This window comes from Bubalus kerabau, chromosome 8, assembly GCF_029407905.1.
Source record: "Bubalus kerabau isolate K-KA32 ecotype Philippines breed swamp buffalo chromosome 8, PCC_UOA_SB_1v2, whole genome shotgun sequence".
NCBI lineage: Eukaryota > Metazoa > Chordata > Mammalia > Artiodactyla > Bovidae > Bubalus > Bubalus kerabau.
The window spans coordinates 83,690,869-83,715,130 of NC_073631.1; the positions used below are offsets into that span (position 1 = coordinate 83,690,869).

General features: G+C 38.2%; 1 protein-coding gene across 4 annotated transcripts in view; it reads right to left on the minus strand.

Annotated features, from left to right (window-relative positions):
- The window catches only part of SUGCT (succinyl-CoA:glutarate-CoA transferase), a 768,109-nt gene that overhangs the window by 300,166 nt on the left and 443,681 nt on the right, over positions 1 to 24,262 (minus strand). The window contains exon 13 of one of the 4 annotated variants that reach the window (XM_055590750.1): positions 7,147 to 7,185. The exons of 2 other annotated variants lie outside the window; for them this stretch is intronic. In XM_055590750.1, coding sequence (XP_055446725.1) covers positions 7,147 to 7,185 — 39 coding nt within the window. Of the gene's footprint in view, positions 1 to 7,146; positions 7,186 to 14,649; positions 14,748 to 24,262 lie in introns of those variants that run through there. One more of the 4 variants, XM_055590752.1, reaches the window with a different exon arrangement.

Consider the following 24,262-nt stretch of genomic DNA (forward strand, 5'->3'; position numbering starts at 1 on the left):
GCACATCCCAATAAGCTCCTTTCCAAATAGATGTCTCATTAGATTCCCACTTGCTCTGGCCACTCTGGGTTCGCTATTTCCCTAACACTTTCATGTCTATAAGGACAGCCCCAAAACACTGATCAGAGATTTATTCATGAGATTTATCATTTTTCCTATATACAATTGTATTGAGCATTTTGTTTCTAACTTTTTAAAATTTTTATTAACTTTGTCATAATATAAACACAATTATGATATTATTTAATAAATGTAAGTAAAATTTCCCTTTAGTTAATCTGCCATTTTACTTGTTGGATGATATTTAATAATGATTTCTTTTGTTTGTGCATATTTATGAGATGAGGAAGAACTTTGTATTGGTGAGCTTTAACCAGAATTAGAATTTTAAAACTGAGGACTAAAATACTCTTTACAAATCCTATCATTCGGTAAGTGAAGAACCAAAAGTCTAAAGCCACACTGTGCATAAGGTATTAGTACCTGAAATACAGCTAGTCCAAGCTGAAATGTGTCTCAGGCTTAAAATACACGTTGAAAAGCATCAGAGCCACTAATGGTGACGTCTGCTTTGGCCATTGAGGAGAGAAATGTACCTGGAAGTAAAAGTGGAGTAGCTTGTCAGACTCAGAAGCCATTCTCAAAGCAGTGTCTGCCAGAGTAATTGTAACCAAGCAGGATCCTGTGGAGACCTCCACCAAGATAATGATTAACTTCTCTGTTTTAACCTTTATTCCTTTTCTTGGTCAAAACTTGTTCTCCTCAGGATTGAGGAGTACCAAAAAATGAGAGGAATTGTAACCAAGCAGGACCTTGTGAGGCCTTTCCAAGACAGGCCATCCCTCATATTTGCTTTAGCTCCTCTTTGAAGTACCTAGATAATAGTATTTAATGTAATTTTTCCTATCATTTTGCAGACGTGCAAACCCTGAAACAAATGGGAGAACTACCTGATGACCAAGAGCACACAGACCCAGGCCTCCTGGAGCCTAAGGACTGATAATGTTAAGTACAGGGACAGGACCCTGATGCCTGTTAACCTGTAACACCACCCTGCTGCCTCACCATCAGCCAGAGAATTGCACACAAGCCCATCACACATCCTGCAAATCATCTTCCCTCACCTGCCCTTTAAAAAGGCATTCCAGAAATCCTTCGATGAGCATGAGGCTTTTCAGGGCATGAGCCACCTTTTCTCCTTTCATGGTCCTGCAATAATAAACATTTCTCTGCTCCAAACTCAAAAAACTCATCTTAGATGACATAAACCTACAGTATCAATACAGTTAACTAGTGTAAATGTATTTGCTCTTCCTCATGTATTTTATTTTCTCTAGCTTACTTTATTTTAAAATACAGTATATAATAGATATAATATAAAAAATATATGTTAATAAGCTAGTTTGTTGTTAGTAAGGCTTCCATTCAACAAAAGGCCATTAGTAGTTAAATTTTGGGTGGCAGGGTCAAAAGTTACAGGTAGATTTTGGACCTCATGGGATATTGACACCCCTAACACTCATGTAATTCAAGGTCAACTGTGAGTTCTGTGGTTCAACTACCCTGTCACATTGCTACACTTTGAGAAACAGCTGAGGATATAAGTATGAATTTAAATAGCCGATATCTTGACATGTAGCACTATTTAGACCTATGCAGAGATCTGGACCAGCAAGGGTAGTTTCACTCTAGTGGACAAAAAACCACTTGTCTGTGAGAAACCATGGTAGAGATAGAGAAAAGGCAGTTGTGGACTGGTAAGACTTCAGTATTTTTTTCTAAGCTTTTTGGATAAAATAAAGCACAGAATTTTGGAGGACTAATTGATGGAGAAGAGAGATGATTATTTTTATCCCAAAGATTAATTGGAAAAATAAGGAAAGTATTTTCATCAGTTAGGATAAGCTAGATTATGCTACAGTCAGTTCAGTCATTCAGTCATGCCTGACTCTTTGCAACCCCATGGACTGCGGCATGCCAGGCTTCCCTGTCCATCACCAACTCTCAGAGCTTACTCAAACTAAGTCCATCGAGTCAGTGATGCCATCCAAACATTTTATCCTCTGTTTTCCCCTTCTCCTCCTGCCTTCAATCTTTCCCATCATCAGGGAACAGAAACAATGGCTTAAAACAACCAAGATTCATTTCTTCCCCAAGCCAAACGACAACTTTGGGTCCATAGTGGACTCTGCTCTGTTTAATCACTCAGGAACTCAAGTTGACAGAGAAGCATCATTTCAAGCATTTACCAGTCCACTGTGCCAAAGAGAATGAGTACCCTGTAGGGTCTCCGACTGGATATTAAATGCTTTGTCCTAAGAATGACATACCCTCTGTTCACATTTTGCCCAGATCAAGTCACATGGTCCCATTCCCACTATAAGAAAGCCAGGAAGTACAAGTCTATCATGTTATCAGGAGGCAGGAAGCTGAGAATATTTGGTAAACAGCACTGCTGACTACCACATGACCTTATTTGCACACCAAGCTTATAAAGTAGATCACACTTGTTATAATAAATTGAATTATATCTGACTGAAACAGATCTGATGAAAAACAGTTTTTTACTAAAACAAGTCTGATAAAGGTTGATTAGAATCACAAAAAGATATGAGATATTCCCTCACATTCTACCTACCTGCTGTTTAACTTAAAACAGTCTCAAAGGTCATGTGCCTCAGTTTTTCTATCCAGAAATGGGTGGCATTAATTCATCCAATTATCAAATATTCATTTAACATCCATTGGATATAGGCACTTGGCCACAGTGGTAATATAGAAATTAAAAGGAAAAACTGCATGATCCTTAACCTCATGAATTTTATAACATATTTATCACTAGTGATAAAAAGGGATTCTAAATAATGGAACATGGTAATATAGGTATGGATAAACATCATGTGAAAATTACTAAGACTTTCACTAATCTGTTCAATGCACTGGTATATGAGTCCCTAAATTAGGGAGGCAATGGAGAAGGTAACTGATAGAGAAGGCAAGGAAGAGGAGAACTAAATGAACACTTTAATACCTAAATATAATAGACTGAGAAAAGATCTCACCCATCCTTGAATACTGGACCTCAATCAGGCAATGAAATATATGTTCAAGTATTAAAAAACAGGTAAAATTGAAGCTGTCAGCGTAGAGTTCATTCACAGAAGTGAAGACTTATGTTTTCTTAACCAGCTGATAGGACCTTAAAACATTTTCCTTTGACTTCCTAAGTATTTGACTTAGAATGCTTTGTACATATTTAAATAATCCAATTTCCTAAACAACTATGAAAACTTACATTGGCAGCTACAACATGCAACATGACCAAAATGCTCTCTATACATTCACGAAAGCACTGGAGATCTTTGTCTGTGCCTCTGTGGCCCTTTTAACATCAGTAAGATATCAACGTGGCTTCCAAGGATGTGGTAGACTCACAATGCCTACTGTAGTTTTATTTTTTAGCTATTTTTTATTGGAAAGAGTGACTAAACTATTAAAAATTCAAAGGATCCCTTTAAAGCTACAAAGGAAATGTGCAAAAACCCATGAAAAGGATAAGAAATGATTTCTAAATTGAACAGTTTGTTTTATTAACAATAACAAGTAAGTCACATAGTTCTTAAGTCCTCCCAGATGAGACATCTGTGGGATTCTCTGGTCTGAAAAAGAACTCCACCTTATAAACATGTCAGCCATGTTGTGAATAAAAGGAAGATTTCACACTACATGTGAATGTGACTATTAGCCCTGAAACATGTCCAGGATTTAGTGTTATTTTAAGCTGTTTTTTCTTCCAATTATGTGTCCTATTAAGGATATTTTCCCATCAACTTTAGGCAGAGGAAAGGTACCAGTAACTGCTTTTGTTGAACATAAATTGTTTAATCTAGTAAATTTAAGATCATAGGTTATCAACCATTGAAACAAAGTCAGATCCTACCCAGCCCACAAGTATATACAGTCACAGGTATAAGTAGGTATAAATATTAAAATGTTTCAAACTTTGTTAGTATTCTTGCCTGGAAAATTCCATGGATGGAGGAGCCTGATAGGCTACAGTCCATGGGGTTGCAAAGAATTGGACATGACTGAGCAACTTCACTCACTCACTTTTGTTACTAAAGACTGTCTCTATATCTTGGCTTCCACATTTCATGCTTAATAAGTTGTGGTAGCTGAGTGATTCAGAAGAAGAGAGTGGTGATACAGCTGTAGCTAGTTCAACATTTTCAACATTAAGTTGAAGTTTTATTGTATTCTTCTTTTTATGGCAAAAAAGAAAAAGTAGAGGGTGTATCTAGTAGCCCACTGAGCTACACAGCATGGAGTTGCTGAAAGTTTCCAAAGTTTCTCTTTTTCCATGTCCCTGTCTGAGAAGTTCTGTGAGGACTTGTCCTCTGCCTCTTTTTTTTTTTTTTTTTTCCTTAATTTCTATTGGACTATAGTTGGTTTACAATGTTGTGTTAGTTTCAGGTGTACAGCAAAGTGAATCAGTTAGGCATATACATATATCCACTCTTTTTAAGATTCTTTCCCCATGTAGGTCATTACAGAGTACTAAGAGTTCTCTGTGCTATACAATAGGTCCTTATTAGTTATCTATTTTACACATAGTAGTGTGCATATGGAGGGCTTCCCAGGTGGTGCTAGTAGTAAAGAACCTGCCTGCCAATGCAGGAAACTTAAGAGACTCAGGATCTTCCCTGGCAGGAAGATCCCCTGCAGGAGGGCATGGCAATCCACTCCAGTATTCTTGCCTGGAGAATCCCATGGACAGAGGAGCCTGGTGGGCTATAGTCCATAGGGTCGCAAAGAATTGGACATGGCTGAAGCAACTTAGCATAGCACAGCACAGGACAATACAGTCTGTGTATGTCTTCTGCCTCTTAAACATTGTCGATCTTACCAACCTCAACTTGCTCATTAACTCCTCCCCTCTTTCTACAAAGTGCTTTTCAAGGCTCACAGCCTCTACTCCACTTACTTCTCTGCTCAAGGCATTAATAGATCATAATACTATATTTTTTGTGACCCTATGGACTGTAGAACCCATGGACAATGGAACCTAGTGGGTTAGGGTCCACAGGGTCACAAAGAGTCAGATACAACTGAAGTGACTTAGCATGCACAGCACAATAATACATTCTAGCAGAAATTAAAGAAGCATAATACATTTCCTGAAGCTTCCACAGATGGAAAAGGGGAATGGAAAGAATGCAGCTTTTAGCATCACATGGTTCATTACCTCAAAACATCATGATCTAAGCCAAATAACTTCACCTTTTTTAGGCACCCATTTGCATCAACTATAATATGGAAACTAACAGTTTCATCAGAGAGTTGAGGCAGATAATATATGTTTAAAAGCACCTGTCTAGTTCATTGTAAGTCTTAAAATTATGGGTTTCTTTCTCAGAATAGTAAGTATATGAGAACAGTTTTTTTCCCTCATATCTGATAAAAAAAAATTCCTTCCTTTATTTCATTATCAGTGCCAGTGCCAATGGTTTCTCTAAAGCAAAAATGATTCCATAATGAGACAGAAAAAGAAGGCTGTCAATAAACTACTCCTAGGAGAAAAGATACTTTAAAAATGTGATCTTGGGTGGGATGAATTGAGAAATTGGGACTCACATATATACACTATTGATGATACCATGTATAAAATAAATAACTAATGGAACCTAGCATAGGGAACTCTATTCAATGCTCTGTGGTGACCTAAATGGAAAATAAGTCCAAAAAAAGTGGGGCGGATATCGGTATACCTTGCCGTACAGTAGAAATTAACACAACATTGTAAAGCAACTATACTCCAATAAATTTTTTTTTTTAAATATGTGATCTTCATTCTAAACCTAGCAGAGTAACCTGGGGAGTGGTTGAGGCAAACTTGGGGAAGCCCAAGCCCATGAGACTTTGGGTTCCTGACCCTACTTTAACCAACACAGCTGTACTTCATTCTATTTTATACTGGTCACGTGTAAACATTGGATTTAGGAAATGCACCAACGATGGCCAACTTAAGATTTTCTTGTTGGTGCCACAGAGGACCTGACCAGAATCCTGTGAAGAGAGAAGGGGTTTCCCAGAAGGGGACAGTTGTTCTCAGTATGAATAAGCCTGGAAAAGTTTCAGAGTAGTACAAGTAAATCTGGGGCCAAAGTTTTGGCCCAGAGTCCCAGCCTGGAGGCCTGAGTGGTTTTGGTGGTGAAGAGCAAGCTACCTGTGCTGTGTGGGGGAGGCTGAGAGAGGTCGGCAGCTGGTCTGAAAAGAGTCTGTGCTGTATATGGATTTGTGTTACTATTGAGAGTTATTTTCCTGTGCTGTGTTCTCCCTTTGTTATCTCCAAATCTTTCATATGTCTCATACAAGTGACAGTGTAAGCTCTGATGATCTGGGGTGATTTAGCTAAGGATTTGTGACTACATTTGGGAAAAGCAGTACAATGAACTTCTTTGAAAAATAAAGCATGGAGTAGTCATTATCACTGGGAGAAGACATCTAGCCAGCATGTTCTCCCGAGGCAACCATTTGGTGACTTGAAAAGTCTGAGCTAGACAAAGAGAAAACTAAAGGGGATAAATAAAAAATGTTGCCGAGAAACAGTCTTGAGGATACACACACACAAACACACACATTTAAATAATGCTACAAGATTACTGAACAGAGTGACAAGTCACAATGACACCAAATACTGATTTGGTATCAGTTCAAAAGCAATTTCATTTCTATCATTTTAATTAGATCACTCTCTGAAACTTTGTTATATGTAGATGTTGATATTAAATTATATATTTATTTGTAGTGCAAGAGAATTATTTCCTAAATAGCAAAAATGTCAGACATCAATTTTCTCTGCAAATGTATGCATTGTACTACTCAGGATTCTAGGAAAAAGTGGCAAATAAATGACAGAAAGATAAAATCAAGTAGAATATAGTAACATTTGTTCAGTGCTTTAAGACCAGCACTGAACATATTTATATTCATCACTTCAAATTCCACATTAGTAAACGCAGTCTATTCTTGAGAAACAAACTTATGGTCACCAAAGGAGAAAGGTGGAGAAAAGGACAAATTGGGAGTCTGGGACTGGCATATACACGGTACTATATTTAAAATAAATAACCAACAAGGGCCTACCGTATAACACAGGGAACTTGGCTCAATATTCTTAATAACCTAAATGGGAAAAGAAGTTGAAAAAGAATAGATATATGTATATGTAAACGGAATCACTTTGCTATACACCTGAAACTAACACAGCATAGCTAATCAATTATACTCCAATATAAAGTAAAAAAAATTTTTTAACTATTTATATGTTAACAAAAATAAATTAAATTTAAAAAGTATTTATCCAAAAAAGTAAATGCAGTCTATTAAAAAAAAAATACATCCTGTAATTTATGTTTTCCCTAATAAGACTATTTTAAGATTAACTAGGATTATTTATGTATGATTATACATGATGCTAATAAAGCTTGAACCTGGAGAAATGCTAAAGGCAGAACACCAAGAAAAATGCTTAAATCATAATCATTCATTAATCTTGTTTATAGTTCTTTATTAAGATTAATCACTTTGAGCATTAGAAATGTGACCATGGGAAAGTTATAAAACTACTCTGTATGTTGCCTCTTCAGTTGTAAAACAGAGATAACCCCTTATCTGCTCATAGACAACAGAGCAGCATGTAAAATATTTTGACGTCCACTCTGCCTAAAAATTAGACGTATCTAGGATTTTATGAACACACAACAAAACGAGTGAAGACAAAGTCACGTAAGCCTTTTAGATGATTAATTGTGTGACAGTTTTCTTGGAAATATTAAAGAAGAACATTAGTATATGCAAAAAGATATCCATTGTACTACTGTCTCATACAAATGGTTTTATTATACAAACAAGAATTACATTATGCATTGGGAAATTTTAAAGTAAGTTTTCAAAAGGGCCCATGACTTCATATGGTAGTTATTTTTCACTTAAAAGGAAAATGGGATAAATTATATGACATCTTATCATTCAGGTCTAATTAAAATATATCTTCCTCTTTCACCTCCACCCTCTTTCCCATGCTGATGGCAAATAAACACCAAGTTGAATAAACATGTACTATGTCAACTCATGTCAAATACAAATTTAACTGCTTTAGACAAACACAAACACACACACACACATTTAAGAGTCTTCAATTCCTACATCATTTTTCTGTTATATGCAGTTGTATGTGTATATACACATATCATAAATATGAAGATATGTTTAGACACAAAAAATTTAGAATTATTTATTTTTTCAAAATAGCCTGAGAATAACCAACCATATTCCCACCTGCCTTTGTGAAAATAAACTTGGAACTACTTGTAAGCCTTTCATTTTCAGTCAACTTTACTGAAGTGCTTTTTACATATAGGAAAATTTACCATGTACAAGTCACAATTCTGTGAGTTTTGACAAATGCAGAATCATGTAATCAACACTGCAATCAAAGTATAGAATATTTTCATCACCTGCCCCCAAATTCTCTTGTTTAGCTGTAGTCATTCCCTGCCCTTCACCACCAGCTCATGACAGCCACTGATCTGCCTTCTGTCCCTATAAATTTTACCTTTTTAGAACGTCATATAAATAGAATCATACAGTATGCAGCCTTTACATCTGGTTTCTTTCGCTTAATATTATTCATTTGAGATTCATCCATACTGTTACATTTATTTCTAGTTCTGTTACTTGTTATATTGCTTAGCAGTATCCCACTGATTGCATGTATTCCATTGTTTACCCATTTTGCAGATGAAGGGACATTTGGGCAATTTTCTACTTTTAAGTTTTTCTTAACATGTCAGAGAATGAGACAATATAGTATGTTAAGAGCCTAAGTTTTTAACCTAGACAGACTTTAGTACAAATCTCATGTCTGCCATATATTAATTTGTACCCTTGGTCAAATTATATTTTCTGAGTCATAGTATTGTGAAATTAACAGGTGACTTGTTGGGCTTCTCTGATAGCTCAGTTGGTAAAGAATCTGCCTGCAATGCAGAAGACTTGGGTTCAATCCATGGGTTAGGAAGATCCCCTAGAGAAGGGATAGGCTACCCACCCTAGTATTCTAGCCTGAAGAAATCCATGGACTGTATAGTCTATGGGGTCACAAAGAGTCAGACACAACTGAGCAACTTTCACTTTCACTGTAGTATAATAAGTGGCAGCTATTATTGCTACTATGATCTCTGGTTCTCAAACTCTGCTTTATTTCAGGTCTTCAAACTTTATTTCAGATCCCAAACATAACATCTTTAATCACCTCAGAGCTCCTGCTGTATCACTTCGCTTAAAATATACCTCCCCTTCTCTCTGTTTCCCATCTGTAGGATCCAAGTGCATCTTCCTTCATGAGAACTTTCCCAATTCACAGTTCACACTTACCATTCCATTCTCCACATTCCTGTAGCATGCATTATTCAGTCTGGTAGCCACTCCACACACTACAGCTTTTTTTAAATCTTAAATTAATTACGGTTAAATATTTTTTTTTACTTTTTATTTTATATTGGGGTATAGTCGATTAACAATGCTGAGATAATCTTAGGTGAACAGAGAAGGAATTCAGCCATACACAAACATGTATGCATCCTCCCCCAAACTCCCCTCCTTTCCAGACTGCCACATAACATTGAGCAGAGTTCCATGTGCTATACAGCAGGTCCTTGCTGGTTATCCATTTTAAACATAGCAGTGTGTACATGTCCTTCCCAAACTCCCTATCTCTTCCCCCCATCCTTCCTCCGACAACCATATGTTCATTCTCTAAGTCTGTGAGTCTCTCTCTGTTTTGTAAGTTCATTTGTATCATTTCTTTTTAAATTCCACATATCAGGGATGTCACATGATATTTCTCTAGTTTTTTATATTTAAATCCAGCTCCTTAGTCACAGTAGCCATATTTCAAGTGCTTAACAGAAAAATGCAGTAAATGGCTGCTATACTGGACAATGAAGATAAGGAATATTTCAATCCTCACATAAATTTCTATTGGACAACACTACTCAACATTTAAAACTATATGGTTCCATTTAGAACTAGCTTATATGATACAGTTGTATTCTCAGTTTTTCTGTGCACATATTCCACAGAAAACTAGTTAGCAGTCATTGAGCATCTAGCCTATGCAAGACACTGCCAAGGACTGAGGATCTGAAGACCTGGCTTGCAAGAGCTTACCATAATACTAACATTAGGCAACAATGAGTCATCTTTCAGGTGATCCTGAGCCACCTGGACAACAAATGCTAAAGGAATTTAAAAGAAGAAATGATTACCAAGGTCTGGCTGGCTGGTAGAGATGTGGACCATTGAAAGTTCAGGACATATATGAAAAGGAATAGTGCAGGAAGATAGAAGAGTGAGCAGAACCCTATCTTATATTATTTCATATTCTTTCCAGAGCATGAAGCACAGTGCTAGATATAGAGAAACACAACTAACACATTGAGATGAGGAAGACCCAAATGATAAGGAGCAGGAATATATTCAGTTAGTCAAGTTACTGAGGGTAACACATGATGGACATTCATGTGATAAGGATTCAAAAAATAGAGGCTCAGAGCAGATCAAACTAAGGGCAGATTGGCAAAGGTAGGTAAAAAGCAAATCCAGAGGCAGGGGCTAAGGAGCTAAAGTCAAGTCAAGTTGAAAGAAATGAATAAAGAATAGGCAAGAAAAGTGATACTGAGACAAACTCAGGCTCAAGGAGGAAGGCCGTGCCCAAAGGTTAGCACAATGCAGCCAGAGATAACTTATCACCAGAAAGAAGGAAGGATGACAGAGAAGGTGCCATATAAGAGGCTAGACTGGGAAATGCAGCCAATTTGGAAATGCAGTTCCAACTATCTTTTATCTCTGATGGTTCCACATGGGATGAATTGTCTTCCTGTCTCAAATACTTAAATGATATATGGAAGTCATATAAATCTTTTGGATAGGCAGTGCTTATTGGCTGAAGGCAAATAGCTGAAGTCTACATTAATGTTTTAAAATTAAGCATAAAGGTAAAAATCTGCAAAAAGTGTACTGAAATGTAAGGTAAAAAGTAACATGCTTAGGTTAATTGGCCTGCTGCAAGGCCCTGACTGCCCTAATAGTGTTCCTCCATTTTTCCATTTCCTTCAGTTCAGTTCAGTTTAGATCAGTCACTCAGTCGTGTCCAGCTCTTTGTGACACCATGAACTGCAGCACGCCAGGCTGCCCTGTCCATCACAAACACCCGGAATTCACTCAAACTCATGTTCATCGAGTTGGTGATGCCATCCAGCCATCTCATCATCTGTCGTCCCCTTCTGCTCCTGCCCCCAATCCCTCCCAGCATCAGAGTCTTTTCCAATGAGTCAACTCTTCGCATGAGGTGGCCAAAGTACTGGAGTTTCAGCTTTAGCATCAGTCCTTCCAAAGAACACCCAGGACTGATCTCCTTTAGAATGGACTGGTTGGATCTCCTTGCAGTCCAAGGGACTCTCAAGAGTCTTCTCCAACATCACAGTTCAAAAACATCGATTCTTCAGCACTCAGCTTTCTTCACAGTCCAACTCTCACATTCATACGTGACCACTGGGAAAACCCATAGCCTTGACTAGACGCACCTTTGTTGGCAAAGTAATGTCTCTGCTTTTCAATATGCTATCTAGGTTGGTCATAAATTTCCTTCCAAGGAGTAAGTGTCTTTTAATTTCATAGCTGCAATCACCATCTGCAGTGATTCTGGAGCCCCCAAAAAATAACGTCTGACACTGTTTCCACTGTTTCCCCATCTACTTCCCATGAAGTGATGGGACCAGATGCCATGATCTTCGTTTTCTGAATTTTGAGCTTTACGCCAACTTTTTCACTCTCCTCTTTCACTTTCATCAAGAGGCTTTTGAGATCCTCTTCACTTTCTGCTATAAGGGTGGTGTCATCTGCATATCTGAAGTTATTGATATTTCTCCCAGCAATCTTGATTCCAGCTTGTGCTTCTTCCAGCCCAGTGTTTCTCATGATGTACTCTGCATAGAAGTTAAATAAGTAGGGTGACAATATACAGCCTTGACATACTCCTTTTCCTATTTGGAACCAGTCTGTTATTCCATGTCCACTTCTAATTGTTGCTTCCTGACCTGCATACAGGTTTCTCAAGAGGCAGGTCAGGTGGTCTGGCATTCCCATTTCTTGAAGAATTTTCCAGTTTATTGTGATCCACACAGTCAAAGGCTTTGGCATAGTCAATAAAGCAGAAATAGATGTTTTTCTGGAACTCTCTTGCTTTTTCCATGATCCAGTGGATGTTGGCAATTTGGTCTCTTGTTCCTCTGCCTTTTCTAAAACCAGCTTGAACATCAGGAAGTTCACGGTTCATGTATTGCTGAAGCCTAGCTTGGAGAATTTTGAGCATTACTTTACTAGTGTGTGAGATGAGTGCAATTGTGTGGTAGTTTGAGCATTCTTTGGCATTGCCTTTCTTTGGGATCGGAATGAAAACTGACCTTTTCCAGTCCTGTGGCCACTGCTGAGTTTTCCAAATTTTCTGGCATATTGAGTGCAGCACTTTCACGGCATCATCTTCCAGGACTTGAAATAGCTCAACTGGAATTTCATCACCTCCACTAGCTTTGTTCATAGTGATGCTTTCTAAGGCCCACTTGACTTCACATTCCAGGATGTCTGGCTCTAGGTGAGTGATCATACCATCATGATTATCTGGGTCGTGAAGATCTTTTTTGTACAGTTCTTCTGTGTATTCTTGCCATCTATTCTTAATATCTTCTGCTTCTGTTAGGTCCATACCATTTCTGTCTTTTATCAAGTCCATCTTTGCATGAAATGTTCCCTTGGTATCTCTAATTTTCTTGAAGAGATCTCTAGTCTTTCCCATTCTGTTGTTTTCCTCTATTTCCTTGCAATGATCGCTGAGGAAGGCTTTCTTATCTCTCCTTGCTATTCTTTGGAACTCTGCATTCAGATGCTTATATCTTTCCTTTTCTCCTTTGCTTTTCACTTCTTTTCTTTTCACAGCTATTTGTAAGGCCTTAGTTGGGCTTACGGAGAAGGCAATGGCACCCCACTCCAGTACTGTTGCCTGGAAAACCCCATGGATGGAAGAGCCTGGTGGGCTGCAGTCCATGGGGTTGCTAAGAGTCAGACATGACTGAGCAACTTCACTTTCACTTTTCACTTTTATCCATTGGAGAAGGAAATGGCAACCCACTCCAGTGTTCTTGCCTGGAGAATCCCAGGGACGGGGGAGCCTGGTGGGCTGCCGTCTATGGGGTCGCACAGAGTCGGACACGACTGAAGCGACTTAGCAGCAGCAGCAGCAGCAGTTGGGCTTATATTTGGCTTGAGTGACCTGCTCAAGGAGCTGATTACAGAGACAAGGTTTCAATTGCTGGCTGTCAGATTCTATCACGTGTTTTGCCAAACAATTGAGAGTCACAAAGCGGAGTTCTTCCTGGCTTTGTCTAAAGTTAAAGGAGTACCAGAGAAAATGTAAACTTTTAAATGTCTAAAACTTGGATGAGAAATTAAACGTGTTTTTAAAGGAAAAGGCAATAAAACACAACAACAAAACTAGGCAGCTAGCACAGTCAGTTCTGAATGACCCTGAACACTGTATGTCTTGAGAATCAATCCACATACTGTATCACCCACTCCTCAGGCACAAGGCCATGACTCCCTGTCTGAAACCACAATGCTTGTGGAATCTTAAGAAGTTCTAGAATAACCATACTTGGTCCAAGTCAGCAGAGGACAGGAAGCTCATTAAGAATTTCCCAGTTCTTAATCTACAGCTAAGAGAAGCTACCTGCAACATTGAGACCTGCCTGAATCCAATCACATTGATTCAGGGAAGATTCTGGCAACTGCTTAGAGGCTAATTTGAAAGGCAAACCATCAAAGTCAGTTTAAATGTTTTGAGAGGACTAAGCCACAGTATTATCATTTGCTATGTACTTGGCATTAGAAGACCCTGGTTTTCAAATTTCTCACTTAGGAATATCAGCAGTCCTTCCTAAGAGAGAGAAGAATACTACGTCATCCCAGGAAGCCAGAGTCGCTGCTCTTCTATCAGACAGAGATCTATAGTGGCATGAGAAATGTATCCAGCATAAAGGACATGCCACAGACTCGACTCATGGTACTGTAAGTAGAACACCAGATTTAGATCAAAATCCATATTCAGATCCTATATCAATCACTTCTTAGCTGAATGACCTTAGTATAATCCCTTAATTTCTCCTGTCATCAGCTTATTCATCTGTAAAATGGAGTAACATATTCCTTAGCTTTGGTGGGTTTTGTGACAAGTAAGATTGTCATCAAAGCTGGGAAAACACTTTGTAATCTGTAGGTTGCTATGCACACGGGAGCCATTATCTGGTCTTTTTCCCTAAAATACTGTTCCTTGGAACTCACTTAGCCTGGGGTTTTCCAACTACACTTCTAAAAGAATATTTTTGGAGCTACTCAAATGAAGACTTACAAAATATGAGTATCTGTTTTCTGCTTCTTTTTTCTCTGATCCAAGGAACTTGCTTCCTTTCACAGATTTAGCTCTTTATGTCATTAACTAAATTTAAATCATGCCTAAAGACTTACTTGTTTGGCAGCACAGTTTCATATCCTGTTTGGTTTAATTTTTAAAATTCTTTTGTAAAGCACTCCAAGATGTTTGCATGAAGATCACTCAACAAACGGAAGCCTCTCTTGAATACACACACAAGGACACACCCACATCGATGGGAAGAAACATAATACAGATTTTTGTTAACGTGGTGAAACAAGTCTACAGAAAACAGTTCCTAAAATTACATTTGCTGCAACACTGTATGGCCATTTCTTGGCTGAAATATCCTTAACTCCCTCAAAGCCAAGTGGGAAGGCTAATGTGATCTTCCAGAACCCAAGTCCACCAAGTCATATAGAGAGAAGATTTAAGGGTGCAGGTCAACATAGACATAGTATTTTCCATGAAGCAGGCATCCTGGCAAGAGAATATTCCCTAGTGTTTCACCATTTATCAAGAGACTAACCATCAGGTCCTGAACTGTGTTACATAAGCACAATACTCTTATTGTTAGCAGCTGTTCATTGGTCAGGATTGCACAACTGACCAGGTGCATGGCAGGATGGAGTTTTTGTCTTAATCCAAAGATTTGGAGTAGATGGTTTTGTTCAATGATGGTAAAACATTGGTTCCAAGCCATCAGGATTATTATAGCCTTTTAGGTACTTTGCCAATTTACACATATGTGGTAGAAATTAAAGCATGCTGCAGATACAAAAAGAGCCATTGGTTTAATTTAGAAGCATTCTTTTTGATTTTGTATATTTAAGAACTGATTTTAAGCTTAATTGTCTGAAAGTTTAAGTAAAATCATTGATTCAGTATCACTAAAGGTCATTAGACAATTCCAGAGATGATATATTTTGAATTATCAATGGCAAGGAAGTTTTGGTTTTTAAATGATTACTTTAAGATAAATATATAATACTAAAATGTATTTATTATAAGAATTAGAGAAAGATCTACTCATGTAGGACAGAATAGTTTTAGAGCCCAAGAAAAATCTATCTCCTTCTGTTGTCAAGAAAAAAAAAATTCTTTTATTTTTAAAATTTATTTATTTTTAATTGAAGGATAATTGCTTTACAATATTGGGTTGGTTTCTGCCATATATCAACATGAATCAGCCATAGGTACACGTATGTCCCCTCCCTCAAGAACTTCCCTCCCACTTCCCACCTCAGCCCACCCCTCTAGGTTGTCACAGAGCACCAGTTTGAGCTCCCTGATAATACAGCAAATTCCCACTGGCTATTTTACATATTATTTTACTTTAAATTAACTATAAAAGTTCAAACTTTTATATTCTCTTAAGACAGAAATTTTCAGGCTATTTTTTTCACCTTTTTTTTCTTGACTTGGCTTTGAGTATTTCAAAGTATATCTTTCTTCACTGACATACCTTCTCATTTAATGAATCTGTTTTCAAAAGTTTCAGATAACCAGGTAACCATTATTTGAGGATAATATGTTATAAAGCAAATTATCAGGCTGCCAATTTTTGTATTCAAAAAATTGTATTTTCCTAATAAGTTAGTGTTTTGTTTTGTTTTTTTTACTGGTTTAGTTTTTCAGTAAGTCATATCTATATATGAAATGGAGCTGTAAGTTGGTACAGGTACTATGGAAAACAGTATGGAGGTTCCTAAGAAAACTAAAAATAGAATTATCACATCATTCAGCAATCCCACTCCTGAGCATATATCTGGACAAAACCATAATTCAAAAAGATACATGCACCCATATGCTCATAGCAACACAATTCACAATAGTCAAGACATGGAAACAACCTAAATGTCCACTGACAATGAATGGATAATGAACATGTGGTACATATGTATACACAATGGAATATGACTCAACCATAAAAAAGAATGAAATAACGCCATTTGCACCAATATGGACGCAACTAGAAATGATCATACTCAGTGAAATAAGTCAGAAAGAGAAAGACAAATACCTTGTAATATCACTTATGGTGGTGGTAGTTTAGTCACTAAGTTAGTTGTGTCCAACTCTTGCAATCCCATGGACCATAGCCACAAGGCTCCTCCGTCCATAGGATTTCCCAGGCAAAAATACTGGAGTGGGTTGCCATTTGCTTCTCCATGATATCACTTGTATATGGAACCTAAAATATGATACAAATGAATCTATCTACAAAACTAAAACAGATTCACAGACATAGAGAACAGACTTGTGGCTGCCAAGGGGGAAGGGCACAGGCAAAGGAAGGATTGGGAGTTTGGGGTTACCAAATGCAAACTATTACATATAGAGGGCTTCCCTGGTAGCTCAGACTGTAAAGAATCTGCCTGCAATGTAGGAGACTCAGGTTTGATCCCTGGATCAGGAAGATCCTCTGGAGGAGGACATGGCAATCCACTCTAATATTCTTGCCAGGGAATCCCATGGGCAGAGGAGTCTTGCAGGCTACAGTCCCTGGGTCACAAAGAGTCAGACAGGATTTAATGACTAAGCACACACACATTACATATAGACTGGATAAACAGCAAGGTACTACTATATAGCTCAGAGAACTAGACTCAATATCCTAGAATAAACCATAATGGAGAAAAATATGAAAAAGTACCTATATGTGTGTATAATTGAGTCACTTTGCTTTACAGCAGAATTTAACACATTGTAAATAAACTACACTTCAATAAAAAATAAGATAGAGCTAACCTAAGGTTCTTTGTGGGGGAAAAATGACAACATCTAGGAAAGATTAATAATGTCAGAATAATTACTATTACAGAAAATGCCACATATTGGCAACATTAAATCACTGTTCTCCTAACCTTTCTGGATAGAGAGCTAATATATACTGTGCATGTGCTATGTGACAGGCATAGGACTAACAGTGTGCCCAACGCAAGAGCTATTTACTTTCAGTCTCTCAATATAGAGATGTGGAAACTCAGGCAAAAGGGTTAGAGAAAGCTGGAGTAACCTAACTCCAGAGCATTTGGTCTTACCCAGCCACCTAATTTAGTGTGTGAAGCAATAACTGGCAGGAGAAGAACAGGCCTTCAATAAAAGGCTTTGCTGTAAGCAGTACAAATGAATTCTATCCCAACATTTGGCCAGAGTGGATCTTTCAGTTCAATTCAGTCACTCAGTTGTGTCTGATTCTTTGAAGCCCCATGGACTGCAGTGCACCAGGCCTCCCTGTCCATCACCAACTCCCGGAGCTTACTCAAATTCATGTCCATTGAGTCGGTGATGCTGTCCAACCATCTCATCCACTGTCGTCCCTTTCTCTTCCCACCTTCAACCTTTCCCAGCAACAGGGTCTTTTCAAATGAGTCAGTTCTTCACATAAGGTGGCCAAAGTATTGGAATTTCAGCTTTAGCATCAGCCCTTCCAATAAATATTCAGGACTGATCTCGTTTAGGATGGACTGGTTGGATCTCCTTGCAGTCCAAGGGACTCTCAAAAATCCTCTCCAACACCACAGTTTAAAAGCATCGATTCTTCAGTGCTCAGCTTTCTTTATAGTCCAACTCTCACATCCATACTTGCCTACTGGAAAAACCATAGCTTTGACTAGACAGGCTTTTGTTGGCAGAGTAATGTCTCTGCTTTTTAATATGCTGTCTAGGTTGGTCATAGCTTTACTTCAAGGAGTAAGTGTCTTTTAATTCATGGCTGCAGTCACCATCTGCAGTGATTTGGGAGCCCCCCCAAATAAAGTCTATCACTGTTTCCATTGTTTCCCCATCTACTTGCCATGAAGTGATGAGACCAGATGCCATGATCTTTGTTTTTTGAATGCTGAATTTTAAACCAAGTTTTTCACTCTCCTCTTTCACTTTCATCAAGAGGCTCTTTAGTTCTTCTTCACTTTCTGCTATAAAGGTGGTGTCGTCTGCCTATCTGAGGTTATTGATATTTCTCCTGGCAATCTTGATTCCAGCTTGTGCTTCATCCAGCCTAGCATTTTGCATGATGTACTCTGCATATAAGTAAAATAATCTGGGTAACAATGTACAGCCTTGATGTACTCCTTTCACAATTTGGAACCAGTCTGCTGTTCCATGACCAGTTCTAACTGTTACTTCTTGACCTGCATATAGATTTCTTAAGAGGATCTTTAGGACAGATGAAAAACTGGTATCCTCCAAAAAGAGGACTATCAAATACTCAAACTATGAATTATGTTTGCAGCACCTTTATTAATGAAAAACACTCTTAAGACCCTGTGACTTGATTATATTGTTTAGTGGCAGATAGTAACGCAATTTTAATTCTAGTTATGAACTGTAATAATGGAATTCAAATACAATGTGTTGAGAGAGACTAAAACCATTACACACTTGGTTAATATGTCCTCAATCAAGAAATAACTTTTAGATTCTATCAGTGAAGTGTATACTTCATGATCCTGCCAGTTGTGGCTGTTTTGACAAGGATGATTCCATTTTCAGACCAGATTATAAGTGAAGGTTTATAGTCTGTGATGATCTATTTTCCATGTATGGAAGATAGGGATGTTTTTATGTTTGCTTATTGGTTCTGTAAGAAATCTCAATAAAGTCAGTGAAGAGTGACTTTTCCCTTTTATGCTTATAAAGAACAGTGTATGTTTGTCCAGGATTGGAATTTACAGTAAGTTCCATGAGAGAGTGCATGTGTGTTCTTGTTCAATACTTTCGGTACCAAAATATAAAGAGGAAAGATTATGTTTCCTGAAATTTTCCCAGATTAGACATGCAGGAGGAGGAACATTCACTTCTGTGCCTTATGATTTCTTGTCTTTAGTTTCATGGAGTGGTCTTTACAAACACAGAGGTGATCTAGGGCACTTCAAGATTCTCTCTGCTTACTTTCCAGGTGGATATTTCCTTTGCCTGCTGTAAATGGCAGACTGAGCAGAACCTCTCTAAATCAGGTCCTATTTTTATTACATCTTGCAGAAATTATTCAAATATTCTAGCCTGTGGGAGTTCTTGTTTCTTATTTCCTGTGCACATACAGTCTTTACCCAATTTTCATCAGGAAAAAGATTATACACACACATATACATACTTCATTTGGGAGGCAGGGTATTACAAGTGTGGGATAAAATCACAATTTTAAAACAAAAATAAAGTATTCCCCTTTATTTAGGCTTCCTACACAATCACCATATTTTAGGAGAAAATGTGGGATCCTAGTTCCCCAACCAGGGATGGAGTCCACACTGCCTGCCTTGGAAGCATGGAGTCTTGACCACTGGACCACCAGGGAAGTCCCAGAAAAGTTAATTTCTATATACTTTCTCCAAGAATCCAATAAAACTAAAACAAGTTACTGCCCATTTTCCTCTCCTAGATTCGAAAGTAAAACATGAAGTATAAGAGTTTTGCAGATTTTCTGGACTCTGAAATATAAAGTATCCTGCAGATGGCTAACTCTCTAGGCTAAAATGTCACTTAGCTGCCCCATCCCCCATTTAAATTATATCCCCACATCAGTCTCTCCTACTACCTTTATCAATCAAGTAAGGCCATACCTGTAATTATGAAGTTTTTAATGCCCTGTCTCCTCCACTAATTGTAAACTTAAAAAAAAGTTTAACCATTATATACTCAGTGCCCATCATAGTACTTGGCACATAATAAACATATATTAAATTCATGATTAAATAAATAGCAAAATTAACAACAGGTGTTTTTTGTTTTTTGTTTTAATGAAGCTGGTTAAAGAAAAGAACCAAACTAATTGCACTATTCTGTGCTAGTGCAAGTACATTTTCACACAAATCTACACTTATAAATTCATTAAGAAATGTGCCTTCCTCCGGACCCATCACATTTGAATGCCTTGCTTTTTTGCTTTGTGGAGTCACAGTGAGCTGATTTCTTTCTTAAGCTCTAAACTAAGTGCAAGGCAGGTGTGGATATACCACCTAGGATGTTTTGGGATTCCAGCCTGGCCTTTAACAATGACTTGGGTATTGACACAACAATTTAAAAGACAATATAATGAGGTAGATGTTATACCTGGAGAAACTACAAGTGTTATAGTATTTTCACTAAAGCATTAATATTTTAAATGCTTTTTTTTGGTGTGGTTTTTTTTTTTGGCTGCACCATGTTGGGATCTTAGCTCCCTGACCAGGGATTTAATCCATGGCCCCTGCAGTGGAAGTGCAGAGTCTTAACCACTGGACCCTGGGGAAGTTGCTAGAGGACTATATTTTTAAGTAGAAAGGCACTACCCCTGGCAAACCAAGAGTTTGTCATCTCATTTATACAGACAAACCAACAGACTATATACACTAAATATTGAAAAATATATCTTGTTCACACTCAGGTCTCAGTCAACTAACAAATTTCTCTCTATAAGTTTATATTACAAAACCAAAGCTCTAGATGAAGATTTTCTAATAGCTTAATGATTAAAGAAATAAATTCACATAAGCTAGTCAAAATTGAGATTATGGAAACAATAACTATGACAGAATAAGTTACTGCTCTATTTAAGTTATATATAAAAGTTACCCTCTTATCTTGACCCAGATAGTGAATTCTCTGAGGAGGAAAGATAGTGTGAAGAAACACTGACTTTACCTAATCCCCAAGCCATCTTGTTCCAGTACAGGCAGAATCAAAATCAGCAAAAAGTGCCTACTTGCCTTGGCCTTGTGTTTGCTAAAGCCTGTTAGACTTTGCACACGGATCATCATTTGGCCTGCAATGCCCTAGTCTGGATCTCCCAGCTGAGCTTTTCCTTCATTGTAATTTCTGCTGTCAAGATTTAGCCACTGTCTCTTGACTAAACCCTCTAGAATCTAGACACTCCATGTGCCAAGGCACCCCCACACCATTTATGTCTGTTTCCATAAAAATGGATGAGTGTACACTTGTTTATATGTCTACTCTGTGTGTGTTCTTGGGCTCTTTCATGTGTCTGTCTGGCTGAATTGAGGGACTACAGAGTACTTCCTGCAGGCCAACCACAGCAGGAAGATTCAGCTCTGGTCTTGGACCACCAGGAGGATCCCACTGAGGACCTGCTATGTGGGGGAGGAAGCTGCACTGTCTCAGGGTTCCTTGGTAGCACTATGCAGCAAGGGAAGACTGAAGAAATTGCAGAGCCCTGAAACCACAGCTCAGACTGTTATAAGGCAGGGTTGAAATGTCATTTCAGTTTCTATAAATCACTGAGTCTATTTAACCATGTAAATGTGTTGCTGATAACTACAATGAAAAGAAGAGATGCCAGATAGCTACAATGAAGAAATGCCACTGACATCTTTATGTCATAAAATATTTCCTTTTTAACTACTTTACTTTTCTGAGGTTTTAACAGAATAGAATAAAATGTTAGGGGAAAAAAAGTAGTTCACTAGATTGTGAGCTTCATGAAGACAGAGAACACTACATTTGGCGGAGGGAGGGGTATCTGTTGCTATTCTACAGTTGTTCATTATTTACAATCCCTGGGTCCTAACGCAGTGCTTGGCACATGAAAAGTATAAATTAATATTGATCAAGTGCTTACAAGCTCTAGAATCCTTTCTGAGATCTCGGGCAAAGTGATAAACAAGACAAAACTTTGCTTTCATTAAGCTTATATTCTGCTTGGTGGTAGAAAGCACAAAACAAACAGAAATAAATCAAGAATAAACTATCAGAAAGTAATATGTGCTATTAGAAAGTGTTAGAGCAGCTAATTTAGTTTGAATGGATAGGATGGATCTTTTCTCCTAAATAACACCCATGAGAAAACATCACAGTACTTCTCAACTTTTCCAGCCACGAAAATCATTTGAGTAGTTAAGGAATCAGAGACTGATTTCACTGGGCTTAGGTGGTAGAGCCTGGGCACTGGGATTGCTTAAATGTTCCCAGCCAACTCAATGCTTGCCTGATGGATCAGATGGTAAAGAATCTGCTTGTAATGTGGGAGACCCATGTTTGATCTCTGGGTCAGGAAGGTTCCCTGGAGGAGAAAAGGGCAAACCACTCAGATATTCCTGCCTGGGAAATCCTATGGACAGAAGACTCTGGTGGACTACAGAGTCCTTGGAGTCCTTGGAGTCACAAAGTTGGACACAACTGAGCAACTAACACACAGTAAGCCAACTCTTAATGGTGAGCCACAAACGAGAAGCACTGAAGAGGGAAGTGCATTCCAGCAAAGAAATAGCTAGTACAAAAGCTTCCCATAGGAGTTAAACTTGTGGTCAGAGCAATGATTAATAAACCTGTGATCTGATCACACAGACGACAGCCTTGTCTAACTCAATGAAACTAAGCCATGCCATGTGGGGCCGCCCAAGACGGACGGGTCATGGTGGAGAGGTCTGACACAATGTGGTCCACTGGAGAAGGGAATAGCAAACCACTTCAGTATTCTTGCCTTGAGAACCCCATGGACAGTATGAAAAGGCAAAATGATAGGATACTGAAAGAGGAACTCCCTGGCTCTGTAGGTGCCCAATATGCTACTGGAGATCAATGGAGAAATAACTCCAGAAAGAATGAAGCGATGGAGCCAAAGCAAAAACAATACTCAGCCGTGAATGTGACTGGTGATAGAAGCAAGGTCAGATGCTGTAAAGAGAAATTTGCATAGGAACCTGGAATGTCAGGTCTATGAATCAAGGCAAATTGGAAGTGGTCAAACAGGAGATGGCAAGAGTGAATGTCGATATTCTAGGAATCAGCAAACTAAAATGGACTGGAATGGGTGAATTTAACTCAGATGACCATTATATCTACTACTGTGGGAAGGAATCCCTTAGAAGAAATGGAGTAGCCATCATAGTCATCAAAAGAGTCCGAAATACAGTACTTGGATGCAATCTCAAAAACGACAGAATGATCTCTGTTCGTTTCAAAGGCAAACCATTCAATATCATGGTAATCCAAGCCTATGACCCAACCAGTAATGCTGAAGAAGCTGAAGTTGAACGGTTCTATGAAGACCTATAAGACCTTTTAGAGCTAACACCCCAAAAAGATGTCCTTTTCATTATAGGGGACTGGAATGCAAAAGCAGGAAGTCAAGAAACACCTGGAGTAACAGGCAAATTTGGCCTTGGAATATGGAATAAAGCAGGGCAAAGGCTAATAGTTTTGCCAAGAGAACGCACTGGTCATAATAAACACTCTCTTCCAACAACACAAGAGAAGACTCTACACATGGACATCACCAGATGGTCAACACCGAAATCAGATTGATTCTATTCTTTGCAACCAAAGATGGAGAAGCTCTATACAGTCAGAAAAAACAAGACCAGGAGTGGACTGTGGCTCAGACCATGAACTCCTTATTGCCAGATTCAACTTAAATTGAAGAAAGTAGGGAAAACCACTAGACCATTCAGGTATGACCTAAATCAAATCCTTTATGATTATACAGTGGAAGTGAGAAATAGATTTAAGGGACTAGATCTGATAAAGTGCCTGATGAACTATGGACTGAGGTTCGTGACATTGTACAGGAGACAGGGATCAAGACCATCCCCATGGAAAAGAAATGCAAAAAAGCAAAATGGCTGTCTGGGGAGACCTTACAAATAGCTGTGAAAAGAAAAGAAGCGAAAAGCAAAGGAGAAAAGGAAAGATATAAACATCTCAATGCAGAGTCCCAAAGAATAGCAAGGAGAGATCAGAAAGCCTTCCTCAGCAATCAATGCAAAGAAATAGAGGAAA